Source organism: Ovis canadensis, chromosome 2, assembly GCF_042477335.2.
Source record: "Ovis canadensis isolate MfBH-ARS-UI-01 breed Bighorn chromosome 2, ARS-UI_OviCan_v2, whole genome shotgun sequence".
Classification (NCBI taxonomy): domain Eukaryota; kingdom Metazoa; phylum Chordata; class Mammalia; order Artiodactyla; family Bovidae; genus Ovis; species Ovis canadensis.
In genome coordinates, this window is record NC_091246.1 from 146,580,625 (window position 1) to 146,594,444 (window position 13,820).

Consider the following 13,820-nt stretch of genomic DNA (forward strand, 5'->3'; position numbering starts at 1 on the left):
TTCCATCCATTTATTAATCTCTGGGCAATACTTTGATCACTTCTAGGGACAGGAAGAAATACATATGTTTGGGGGATAAATGGCTTTACCTACCCATATGCATAAAGTTAAGGCATTGGGAAAAGCTTGGATAATTAGTTGATAGACTGTTCCAACAAGGAAGGATTCAAATAATAACCATCATCACTGTGTTGAAAGTTCTGTGGGAAGAATATTTCAATCAAGAAATAAGTTATATTTTTCAAATTGAAAAAAAAAAGTGTATATAATTGTTTTGGTCTGTCTGGGCCTCCAGAACAAAGATGCCATAGACCAGGTGTCTTATAAACAAAGAAACTTGTTTCTCACTGTTCTGGAGCCTGGCAGTCTGAGGTCAGGGTGCCAGCATGACTGGGTGGGTGCCCTCTCCCAGGCCACGGATTTCTCTGCTACCTCATGTTGAGGAGGCAGTGAGCTGGTTCTCTGGGGTCTGTTTGATAAGGGCACTAATCTCATTCATGAAGGCTCCACCCTCATGACTTAATCACCTCCCAACTGCCTTACTTCCCAGTTCCATCCACTTATGAACGTTTCAGGGTCAAAAGCCTTCAGACCATAGCAAAATTATAAATACACTTGACCCCTGAACAATGCAGATTTGAAATGTGGAGGTCCCTTTATACTCAGTTTTTTCAGTTTAAATACTGTAGCACTACACAATTATGGTTTGTTGAATCCAAGGACACTGAGGAAACAAATCTTGCGTACCTAGGGAGGATTTTTGACTGTATGGAGGGTTGGTGCTTCTAATCCCCGTGTTGCTCAAGGGGTGCTGGTGTAAAAATTTTGTATCTCTCTAAAAGGCATCTAAACAAAAAGCTTATGTATAGACTAAATTAAGGATTGGATAGGCCACATAACACCTATTTTTAACTTTTTAAAAGTGCATTTCTACCCCGTGGTGGAAATATTACTTAATATGGGGTTCAGTGAAAGTACAGGTCATTTCCCAAGGGAGAGTGACCAGTGTTTTTCCTTAAGGCAAGTTTCATCATGTCTTTACACATTAGCTGCTCCACTGCATGGAAATGCTGAGCAGTAAAATGGGGGGTGTAGGAGTGGGGGATACGGAGCCCTAGCCGAGTGATGAAGAGGGCAGCGAGATGATGAGTGGCCAGACAGATGCAAGTCCTGCCTCTCTTCTCAGAACCTCCCTCTCCTGGGATCTGCCCTTACTCTGCGCCTGCCGATCTGTTAGTCACAGCAGTATCTGTGTCTCTTCTTTCTTTCTTCTCTTTAAAAGTCCTCAGGAGTTTTAAATATCTGGCTGGTAATTTTAAGGCCCTGAATTTTGAGGGAATAGAATTTGGTAAGTTATATCCATATACTGTCTAAAATAGTTTCTCCATAGGTTACTTACAAGAGTCCTCTCATACCCCCGGGTCTCTCCCTGTCTCTCACACACACCCAGACAGTTGTTCACTGCTGTATCAGAGAACTTGATCCCCAGGTAGGAAGTGATACTGGCCATCTAAAGACAAAGGTCTTAAAATGTGTTTTTCCAGGCTCTGACCCACTTTGCTTCCATGCAAAAGAATTTCCTTTCTTAAGAGCACCTGTTGTTGACTGTATGCTTTAATGATTTAAAAGTTTGGTGTTCGAAAACTAGAAAGGCGTTCATTTACATTGGATATAAAACTGAGAATGTAGAACACCCATACTTTGAAGAAACATCGTTCTCATTTCTGTGAACCGCAGGGGCATCTGTTTAAACTGAACCCTACCTAGAGCTGCAGGCCTTCAAAGTGGGCCATGCCCATAAGAGCAGATGCTGGCCACCTGAAATAGGGGTGCTGGGCAATGTTCCAGTTCTCCTTCAGAATGTCTAACAGTATCGAAACCTAACACTCTAAACAGATGGAAACTAGAGCTCAGGTTTTAGCTCTTCTTCAAAGGACAAAAGGTGCAGAATCAAAAAGTGTTAGATTTAGAAAACCTGTGATCAGTTAAATGGATCAGGAAAATGATGATGGGAAAGTGTTATTGTATAATGAAAGGAAAACAGACAAATGGGTGATTTTTTTTTTCCTTACGAGTTTATCCATGATAAAAAGCACTTAAATAAGAGTGAGATTAAATAAGTATTGAGCACTTAAATAAGTATTGAGATGTGTGTATGTGTTACATGTCATGATATTTAGGCCAAGTTAATTGACACGTCGGGTTGTCTTAGTAATTTGAAGATTAAAATAATACTGGGTATATAAAGGTAATGTATAGATGCACAAATATACTTTTTATTTCATCATAAATACACAATCATATACGTGAGGTTTCTGTGATGACTTAGGTTATTCTGGTGGCTTTTGGTCAGCACCTTGAAATTGAGTTATGCTGGTTTGGTGCCTTTGATTGAAGGTCAGCATTCAACGGACGGTTTTTATAGGCGTCACCTGACCTGGCCATAACAAAACCGCAAACCAAAACCAATATGAACTTGAGTACCGCAGAAAAACGTGTCGTATGGAAGTTGCTTGCTTGTTTGATTTCAGAGCTTCATGGTTTTGTCTCTTGATAAAACTTTTTCCTCTGCAGCAGTGTTTTCTAAGCCGTGACCCACAAAGCATTATTTTCCTGAATTGTTAATGTGGATTCAACTATGACAGCTTATCTACCGCAGGACTTCTCAGAGCCTTTGACAGTACTAATGTAGCCTGTGATGCTTTTTAAAGTGAGATATAGTGTCTGATGTTTCCCAAGCTTATTTCAGCTGTGCCTCCCACCACTACTTTTCTTTTTTTCCTTGATGGACTATCTCCCATAGAAGGTAACGTGGAAGATGATACTCTAGCATTTTTTTTTTTTTTTAGCTAAATGCATATTTCTTATTGAGGTATATAATTTACATGTATTAAGATTCTCAAATCTTTAGTCAATTTTATTTATTTTTATTTTTTTTTAAATTTTAAAATCTTTAATTCTTACATGCATTCTCAAACATGAACCCCCCTCCCACCTCCCTCCCCATAACATCTTTCTGGGTCATCCCCATGCACCAGCCCCAAGCATGCTGCATCCTGCGTCAGACATAGACTGGCGATTCAATTCACATGATAGTATACATGTTAGAATGTCATTCTCCCAAATCATCCCACCCTCTCCCTCTCCCTCTGAGTCCAAAAGTCCGTTATACACATCTGTGTCTCTTTCCCTGTCTTGCATACAGGGTCGTCATTGCCAACTTCCTAAATTCCATATATATGTGTTAGTATACTGTATTGGTGTTTTTCTTTCTGGCTTACTTCACTCTGTATAATCGGCTCCAGTTTCATCCATCTCAACAGAACTGATTCAAATGAATTCTTTTTAACGGCTGAGTAATACTCCATTGTGTATATGTACCACAGCTTTCTTATCCATTCATCTGCTGATGGACATCTAGGTTGTTTCCATGTCCTGGCTATTATAAACAGTGCTGCGATGAACATTGGGGTACATGTGTCTCTTTCCATTCTGGTTTCCTCGGTGTGTATGCCCAGAAGTGGGATTGCTGGGTCATAAGGTAGTTCTATTTGCAATTTTTTAAGGAATCTCCACACCGTTCTCCATAGTGGCTGTACTAGTTTGCATTCCCACCAACAGTGTAGGAGGGTTCCCTTTTCTCCACACCCTCTCCAGCATTTATTGCTTGCAGATTTTTGGATCGCAGCCATTCTGACTGGTGTGAAGTGGTACCTCATTGTGGTTTTGATTTGCATTTCTCTAATAACGAGTGATGTTGAGCATCTTTTCATGTGTTTGTTAGCCATCCGTATGTCTTCTTTGGAGAAATGTCTATTTAGTTCTTTGGCCCATTTTTTGATTGGGTCGTTTATTTTTCTGGAGTTGAGCTGCATAAGTTGCTTGTATATTTTTGAGATTAGTTGTTTGTCAGTTGCTTCATTTGCTATTATTTTCTCCCATTCAGAAGGCTGTCTTTTCACCTTGCTTATATTTTCCTTTGTTGTGCAGAAGCTTTTAATTTTAATTAGATCCCATTTGTTTATTTTTGCTTTTATTTCCAGCATTCTGGGAGGTGGATCATAGAGGATCCTGCTGTGATTTATGTCTGAGAGTGTTTTGCCTATGTTCTCCTCTAGGAGTTTTATAGTTTCTGATCTTACATTTAGATCTTTAATCCATTTTGAGTTTATTTTTGTGTGCGGTGTTAGAAAGTGATCTAGTTTCATTCTTTTACAAGTGGTTGACCAGTTTTCCCAGCACCACTTGTTAAAGAGATTGTCTTTACTCCATTGTATATTCTTGCCTCCTTTGTCAAAGATAAGGTGTCCATATGTGTGTGGATTTATCTCTGGGCTTTCTATTTTGTTCCATTGATCTATATGTCTGTCTTTGTGCCAGTACCATACTGTCTTGATGACTGTGGCTTTGTAGTAGAGCCTGAAGTCAGGCAAGTTGATTCCTCCAGTTCCATTCTTCTTTCTCAAGATTGCTTTGGCTATTCGAGGTTTTTTGTATTTCCATACAAATCTTGAAATTATTTGTTCTAGTTCTGTGAAAAATGTGGCTGGTAGCTTGATAGGGATTGCATTGAATTTGTAAATTGCTTTGGGTAGTATACTCATTTTCACTATATTGATTCTTCCAATCCATGAACATGGTATATTTCTCCATCTATTAGTGTCCTCTTTGATTTCTTTCATCAGTGTTTTATAGTTTTCCATATATAGGTCTTTAGTTTCTTTAGGAAGATATATTCCTAAGTATTTTATTCTTTTCGTTGCAATGGTGAATGGAATTGTTTCCTTAATTTCTTTTTCTACTTTCTCATTATTAGTGTATAGGAATGCAAGGGATTTCTGTGTGTTGATTTTATATCCTGCAACTTTACTATATTCATTGATGAGCTCTAGTAATTTTCTGGTGGAGTCTTTAGGGTTTTCCATGTAGAGGATCATGTCATCTGCAAACAGTGAGAGTTTTACTTCTTCTTTTCCAATTTGGATTCCTTTTATTTCTTTTTCTGCTCTGATTGCTGTGGCCAAAACTTCCGGAACTATGTTGAATAGTAGCGGTGAAAGTGGACACCCTTGTCTTGTTCCTGACTTTAGGGGAAATGCTTTCAATTTTTCACCATTGAGGATATCTTCCAGCAAACAAAAGCCCAGGTCCAGACGGCTTCACAGCTGAATTCTACCAAAAATTTCGAGAAGAGCTAACACCTATCCTCCTCAAACTCTTCCAGAAAATTGCAGAGGAAGGTAAACTTCCAAACTCATTCTATGAGGCCACCATCACCCTAATACCAAAACCTGACAAAGATGTCACAAAAAAAGAAAACTACAGGCCAATATCTCTGATGAACATAGATGCAAAAATCCTCAACAAAATTCTAGCAATCAGAATCCAACAACACATTAAAAAGATCATACACCATGACCAAGTGGGCTTTATCCCAGGGATGCAAGGATTCTTCAATATCCGCAAATCAATCAATGTAATTCACCACATTAACAAATTGAAAAATAAAAACCATATGATTATCTCAATAGATGCAGAGAAGGCCTTTGACAAAATTCAACATCCATTTATGATAAAAACTCTCCAGAAAGCAGGAATAGAAGGAACATACCTCAACATAATAAAAGCTATCTATGACAAACCCACAGCAAACATTATCCTCTAGCATTTTTATATGTGGTTTTTCATTTACCGTCTTAGCAGACCTGAGAAACAGAAGCAACTCTGTTGTCCCTTTCTGGATGAGGGAGGCTCCAAAAACCACTGGAGTTCAGGTTGGCGCCTAGACTTAGGTGTCCTAGTAGCTCACCCATCTTTCGCCTCTGTTGATGATGCTTTCAGTTCAGGTCAGAGACACTTATCACATATGGCGGGCAGAGTAGGAGGGTTATGTGGGCTGTGTGCTGATCTGAAGTTCCTCTGTCCCTCGGAGGGTCCACAGGGCTCTGTGGTCTCCTAATTCTAGGGAGGCTTCCCTAATTCTAGCAAGTGGATGATGCGATCAAGGGAGTTAATTCTCATGTGGTTTATATAACGTAATGATCTAGGCAGCCCCACCCCCCCACCCTTGCCCAGTTGTGCTCTAAGTAGGAACGTTACCCAAATACTCAACAGGGTTCATTTGTTTTTACTTCCTGGGTTTCACCCAATGGTACTATGTCATGTTTTGCTCTTTTTACAGAAAGAAATTCAAGCCATGAGTCAGTGCAGCCATCCCAACGTAGTGACCTATTACACCTCTTTTGTGGTAAAAGACGAACTTTGGCTGGTCATGAAATTACTAAGTGGAGGTAAGTGGGTTTTTTCATTATTTGCTTGTTTTTTTCTTTTTTTCCTTTTGTGTGAGTCAGCGTATTGAATAAGATTTCAGATCTGATCCCCTTCCTCCTGTATTTTAAAGTTTTCTTGGTTCATTATTTGCCTAGAGAGTAAAGTCTGGATTGCTTGACGTTCATATTCAAAGCCTTTCATAATTCAGCGTAACTCCTGGAGTGTCTGTGTCCTCGTGGGTGAGACTTCCCAAAAGTCTTCTGCTGTCTGAGGTCTCTGCGCTGCTCCTCCGGCCTGGACGTCAGTCTGTCCTTCTCCACGAGCTCATGTCCTGCAAGGTGTCGCCATCTCTACAGCCACCCCTTTGTCTCTTCAGAAAAGTTAACCTGGCCTTTCTCTTTTAAGGCATTCGCTCTAAACATTATTCAAGTCTTTCACACCTTGTAAGATAACGAGTCGCCTCACTGCTGTTTGTTCAAAGGTCCGTGCTGATGGAAATGTGCGCTGTGCTCTCCAGTTTCTTCTGGTGGATCGAGTATTTGCCATGTGGCTAGTGTTACTGAGGGACTGAATTTCTACTCAGTTTTAATCAACTTTATTTAAATAACCTCAGGTGGCCAGTGGCTACGGTATTGGACAGGGTATTTTCAGACTGTGGGTTTCATGAAGGAACACGTGGGAAGGGGAAGGAGCTTTATCTCTCCAGCCTCAGATCACGGAAGTTAAAAAAGCCACAGGCAAGAGTCAGACATGACTGAGCGACTGAACTGAACTGAATGTAATTTGTAAGACACTTTCCCATTCCCATATATTTTTCCTTTTCATCTTCTAGCCTCACTCTTGATAGGGAGGGTCATCATCACGGTTAGTTTCCTTGAATGCTTTCTCCATGGTTAGATCCCATGCAGGGTGATTTACTGCCTTATTTCATGTAGTCCGGGCAACACCCTCGAATGGCAGGTGTCATCTGCGTTTTTCAGAAAGTACACAAGAGCCCAAGAGAATTAGACAGCTTGCCCAAGGCCACACATGTTATAACTGCTGATGCTGGGAGCTGTGGACCTACAAGTATCATCACCTTCATTGTACAGAGCTGAAAACTGCAGCTGAGAAAGCGCAAGCATACCCAACACCCAGCATCCCTTCCTCCCTATATATCCGTCTTTCTGAGATAAGTATATTACGAGCAGGGGAGAATGTAGGGTGGTGTCTGGATGCAGTCAGAACGGACAGAGTGGGGCTGATACTGTGCAGCCCACTTTTATTTGCAAGCCCAGTTCAGCTAAGGCTGAATCAGGGAAACATCTCAATTTTTTTTTTTTTTTTTAATAAGAAGAAACTGCCTTGGATCCAGCAAGGCCCTGCCATGAGATGATGAAGCCTTTCTAATTGCCTCGGGTTTGCTGGTGTAAGTCTCGGTAGGGAGCCCGGGAGAACTTAGTTCGGTTCTGTTCCTAGTGTTGTCAATCCTATTAGTCATTGTTTCCTTGAGTGCCGACTCTGGTTTTTAATTAAAAAGGAAAGGAGAAAAAGGAAGCCCTTGGAGCTGACTGCAGTGTTGAGCCTCAGGACTGCGTCTTGGTTCTGCTGAGGGTGGTACTTTATTAATGATGATCTTAACCAGGTCTCTTCCTGTGGGGTCCACTAACTAAGGAAACAAGAAATTCCGGTAACCTGGGACCTTGCAGGTTTTACTTCCTCTCTTTATTTTTAAACCCAATTACTTTTTATAAGCTTGAAAGTATCCCCTGTGCCCTTCCTTGTGGACTGGATAGAAAATTTCATTGTCTTTTTAAAGGAATTAAATTTAGCCTTCCCGGGCTTTAGGTAAGAGGAACAAGTTTTAAACAGGTTTCCACAGGTAAGGGGAATGTGGGCAGACATGGCCCACTTTTCTTTCAGCAGTCCAGAAATGCATGGGTGTGTGCATGCTAAGTCCCTTCACTCATGTCTGCCTCTTTGCAACCCCGTGAACTGTAGCCCACCAGGCTCCTCTGTCCAAGGGACTCTCCAGGCAAGAATACTGGAGTGGGTTGCTGTGCCCTCCTCCAGGGGACCTTCCCGACCCAGGGATCGAACCAGAGTCTCTCATGTCTCCTGCATTGGCAGGTGTGGTGTTTACCAATAGTGCCACCTGGGAAGCCCCAGAAATGCATCCATGCCTGGTATGGTAAATCCTTATAAGATTCAAAAATAAAATGTTTTTTTGAAGTGTTCTTTCTAAATAATCCAAAAATCCAAGAGTCAGCCAATAGAGAGATGTTTTGTTTCTCTCGGTGGGGGGAGGGAACTCTGCATTTGTTTTTGTCTATACTGTTTTATCACATCAGATCTCTTAATGAGGGGCAGGTGGCTAGTCTGCTGTAGTAATACCTGATGGGGAAACTCAGTCCTCCTTGTTAATCAGAGAGAGCTTGGAGCCAAACTCAGGTCCTGAGGTGAGCTATTTGATAACGCTTCAGAAATGTTGAACCCCCAGGTAATTATAGCTCTTAAAATGCCCAGGAGGTTTAGAATATTAATTCACATGTGTTGAAACATGAATTCAGAGTGCCAAGGATACTAATCTGTTTATAGTAACAAAGTAGTATGCATTCATTTATTATTAAACTCAGTGCATCAGTGTCAAGTAAATGGAATAAAGATTGCCTAGAGTAATAGAAAGAAGTCTTCTCGTCGTAAGCAGGGGTCTCTAGAAGCAATGTACTTTCCTCTCGCTTCTGCTGCCTGTGTCTTAGGGGTTGCAGAACTGTGCTCCTTTCTCTCAGCAGTTCCCTGCTGTCTTTTCCCCTGGCTTCCTGTTCCTTTCTTTTTCTGCGTAGACATCCCAAACCTCCTTTTAATCTGTAACCAATTGCATGTCTTGGGGAAAGGGACTAACTGTGCAGTGGTCATGCACAGGCTTCTGCTTCTTGACCCAGAACCCCTCTCACTAAGTTCAGCAGGATGTGTGCTTGCAGACTTGGATTTAGTGTTTTTCTGGCCATGGGCTGCCATGAAGTTGTTTGTGCACCTTGGGAATATTTGTGCTAAATAAACAACAACAAAAAATATTTTGATGTTCTCATTTAGTTTTTTAAATAGGGAGCCGTGTTCTGGAAAGATCATGAAGGTGCTTATACAGCTGTTTAATTCTGTCTGTCCACTTAGGTTCAATGTTGGATATCATAAAATACATCGTCAATCGAGGAGAACACAAGAATGGAGTTCTGGAAGAGGCAATAATAGCAACAATTCTTAAAGAAGTTTTGGAAGGCTTAGACTATCTACACAGAAATGGTCAGATTCACAGGTATGGCTTCTGCAGAGGTGTTTCGATTCAGCTGTCCCTATCTTCAGTCCTGGTTAGTAGAGGATGTTAAGGAAACATACCTCACAGTTAAGTGCTGGCATATTTCTAACTTGGATGTGTGTGCTCAGTCCTTAAGTTGTGTCTAGCTCTTTGCAACCTCATGGACTGAAGCCCACAAGCCTCCCCTATCCATGTGATTTTCAAGGCAAGAGTACTGGAGTGAGTTGCCATTTCCTTCTCCAGGGGATCTTCCCAACCCAGGAGTTGAACGCATGCTTCCTGAGTCTCCTGCATGGGCAGGTGGACGGATTCTTTACCACTGAGCCACCTAGGAAGCCCCATTTCTAACTTAGGTCAGCATCTCTAGCTTTATAACGCAGGCAAGAGTGTTCCAAACATGTAATATGTTAATTATTTTTGACCTGGTGGTGGAGGAGGAGTGGCACTAACTTCATCTCTTCGGCGACATACAGGGCTGATTCTTTACAGAGCAAAATGGCATAGAATGCGAGCACTGGGTGTTTCAAATGGGTTAGTGTTACTTGGGCTCTTAGGAATAGTTGCAAGTAAACAACCATTAACCATAAGACTAATATTTGTAATTCCCCTGCCCTGAACTGTGAGTGAACTGTATGGTTTATGATATTTACTATGTCTTTTAATGATTAGAAAAATATGACTTTAGAAATCAAACTTGTAAATTGTCATTTTTCTGAAGTGTTAAGGCTACTGAGCACAACTTTTATATAGTGAAGAAATATCAACTGTTATAGTTAGTATTTGTAATCAGTATTTCCCCAGAGAAGAGACTGATCAAATCCATTGTCCATCGATCCAAATCCATTGATGGGTTTGATTTGAAATTGTACTACAGACAAATTTAAGTTGAAGTAAAGCAGTTTTACATAGACTGGGCTTTAATTCTTGACAAAATGATAGTATTGTGAGTATGTGGACAGTCTCTAATTCTGTAACATAAAGTATCTACTCACTATTGTTTTAATTAAGTCTGGATAATAATATCACAGAAACTAAGTGTTATTAATATAAAACCCTAACCATCCTTCAGGAGCAAACTATAAAGTCACAGTGTACCCTTATAACTTTTAAATTTGTTTTACCAATATTATATTTGTAAAATAAAAATTATGTCAAACAGCTAAATTATGTGATATGTTTTGAAATCTCCCTGAGTGAATTAATGCAATAGATTGTCTGTACTCTAGCATTAAATTCCCTGTCTTTTTCCTAATAGGGATTTGAAAGCTGGTAATATTCTTCTGGGTGAAGATGGTTCAGTACAAATAGCAGGTAAAGCTGACAAAGATAAAGCATTCTCTGCTTGTTTATGGAAGTGTTACAACTTCAAAGAATGTAGAGTCCTTCCTAAGAAATGAATAAACACATGTAGTCTGGGTTTTGTTTTTTTTTTTTGATGTATTGTTGATGTACAATATTATGTAAGTTGCAGGCATACAATGTAGTGCTCCACAGTTTTTGAAGTCAGTATTCCATTTGTAGTGATTATAAAATACTGGCCATGTTCCCTGTGTTTATAGATGTCCTTGTAGCATGTTTTATGCATGATGGTTTGTGCCTCTTGTACTGCCCCTCCCTACTTCCCTCTCCTTATTGGTGACCACTGGTTTGTTCTATCTGTGAGTCTGCTTCTCTGCAGCTATATTCACTAGTTTGTTTTATTTTTTAGATTCTGCATACAAGTGATACCATACAGATATTGTCTTTCTCTGTCTGACTTATTTCATGTTTGGCATAATACCCTCCAAGTCTACCCATGTTGTTAAAAATAGCGACATTCTTTCATTCTTTTGAGTGGCTGAGTAGAATTCCACTGTAGGTACCCCAGTATTTGGGCTGCCTTATTATTGAATGTTTGGATCTGAGGTATAACATGTTTTCCTATTGTTTTGATAGATCTTTGTTAGATCTTCCTATAAATTGCTGTTTTAGAACACGGCCTTTTAATAAAGGACAATATTAATTTTATTTTCTACCTTCCATATTGAATAATGGTGATATTTATATAAATGCAAGAAGCACTTTTGAGAGAGTTTTTGAATGAGTTTGAAAGTTTAAAACATTGTACACATTAATTTTAAGCCCTTTATTTCTCAAGCGATGGCTGAAAGATTGTGAACTCTTGAAATCTATGGCTTACTTTACTCTCAAATTTGACCCTTCATGGCAATTCTTGACAGTTGATGGGGCCTGGCAGTGCAGTAAAGATCAAATGAGAGCGTTGACAGGAGCCTTCTCCATGCAGAACCTCTCATTTTGTTAATGCTCCTAGAATAACCTGAAAGGCCTGGGATAAAGTGTGGCCCTGTCCATATCCGCTCTTGTTTTATCCCCCTTCTGTGAAGGGCTATCTCAGCAATCCTCTCAACCAGCAGCGCTTTGGGCTTATTTGGCTCCACAGTCCCCTCTCTGTACTAGACTGTCCCCGTCATTACAGGATGTTCAGCCTTCTGGCTTCCAGGCATGAAATGTCACTAGCAGCACATCCTAGCAGTATCCGTGGTGACAGTCAATCATGGATCTGGCTTGTGTCATTGAAAAAGTGTTGAAAACATTTAGTTAGTCTGATCTGCTTCTATTTGAGTTGGACTGGAAGAGTCTTACCTTCTAGGATAGGTTTAAAGTCTTTGCATGTCTAGTTATTAGAATGAAAATGATGGCAGCCCTTGGTCCCACTCTTGTTTCTAGACAGATCTGAGGATCTGGGGATATTATTCGAAATGTGAGAGGTCAGCAGAAAACAAGCATACCCCCAACACAAAGGATGAGCATTGAGTCATCTCTTTGATTCATTGTGCCCCTTCTCTGGGTACCAGAGGACCAGTCAGGTGACGTCCCAGCCTATATAGTGAGCACAATGCTGACCTTAGGCTCTGCGTTTAGTTAGGTACACTTACCTGTGTTTACTTAGGTACATTACCGAGTTGTTGTTGTTTTTTTTTTTTTTAAAGAAAAGATGTTCTGAAAATATAAAATGGAAACTGAGAATTTGTTTGAGATCAAATGTTTCTTTTTTGTTGCTGCTGCTGCTAAGTCGCTTCAGTCGTGTCCGACTCTGTGCGACCCTGTAGATGGCAGCCCACCAGGCTCCCCCATCCCTGGGATTCTCCAGGCAAGAACACTGGAGTGGGTTGCCATTTCCTTCTCCAGTGCATGAAAGTGAAAAGTGAAAGTGAAGTCACTCAGTTGTGTCAGACAGGGAAGTAATAATGGCAATGTTATCTTTTATTAGTCTTCTCTTTTGAAAAGAGGCTTTGGAATCAAACAGGCCTGATTTAATACCCACTGTACCACCGGGAGAAGGCAATGGCACCCCACTCCAGTACTCTGGCCTGGAAAATCCCATGGATGGAGGAACCTGGTAGGCTGCAGTCCATGGGGTCACAAAGAGTCAGACACGACTGAGCGACTTCACTTTGACTTTTCACTTTCATGCACTGGAGAAGGAAATGGCAACCCACTCCAGTATTCTTGCCTAGAGAATCCCAGGGACTGGGGAACCTGGTGGGCTGCCGTCTCTGGGGTCGCACAGAGTCGGACACGACTGAAGTGACTTAGCAGCAGCAGCAGCAGCAGCAGCAGCAGCAGCAGCAGCAGCAGCAGCAGCAGCAGCAGCAGCAGCAGCAGCAGTAGTAGCAGTACCACCTGGGGCAAATCACTGCATCTCTAAGCCTCAGTTTCCACATCTGTGAGACCGTGATGATATTGCCTGTCATTCTCAGAGACGGGGACCTCCTGTGCAGCTAGTAAATGATAGGATTCATGTTCCTTTAAGTGCAATACAGTAGATTTTGGAAAGTTACAGTGTATTCTAGGTAACTCCACCCAGAGATGTCAGTTTGCAAAATGGGGAGGTATTTCTGTATAAACATTTTTTGTTGTCTAAAAAGATCCTGGAAGAAAGGACCTTAATCTTTAAGACTCCAGTGAATTGATGAGAATTTTTAATTTAAAAAGAAATACACACGTTTATACATCATTTTGTACTCATGATTTTGTATTCTCTGTTTTAAAGAGGATCTTTCAAATTGTCTAAACTTTATGCCCCGTGAAACCTGGATACACCCCTGCTTACTGTTTTGGCAGTAAGTAAATAAATGTAAGAAATGGTTAGTGTGGCCCTCAAAATGGGCAATCAACAGAAAAAAGACAGTATAGGCTTATTTATTGTGGTAGCAAAAGATTAGGAACAGCTGAGGTGTCTTGGTTGAGTAGGTTT

General features: G+C 40.7%; 1 protein-coding gene across 1 annotated transcript in view; it reads left to right on the forward strand.

Moving 5' to 3' along the window:
* The window catches only part of STK39 (serine/threonine kinase 39), a 323,108-nt gene that overhangs the window by 87,364 nt on the left and 221,924 nt on the right, over positions 1–13,820 (forward strand). The window contains exons 3-5 of the mRNA XM_069577324.1: positions 6,182–6,290; positions 9,421–9,562; positions 10,818–10,873. Coding sequence (XP_069433425.1) covers positions 6,182–6,290; positions 9,421–9,562; positions 10,818–10,873 — 307 coding nt within the window. The remainder of the gene's footprint in view (positions 1–6,181; positions 6,291–9,420; positions 9,563–10,817; positions 10,874–13,820) is intronic.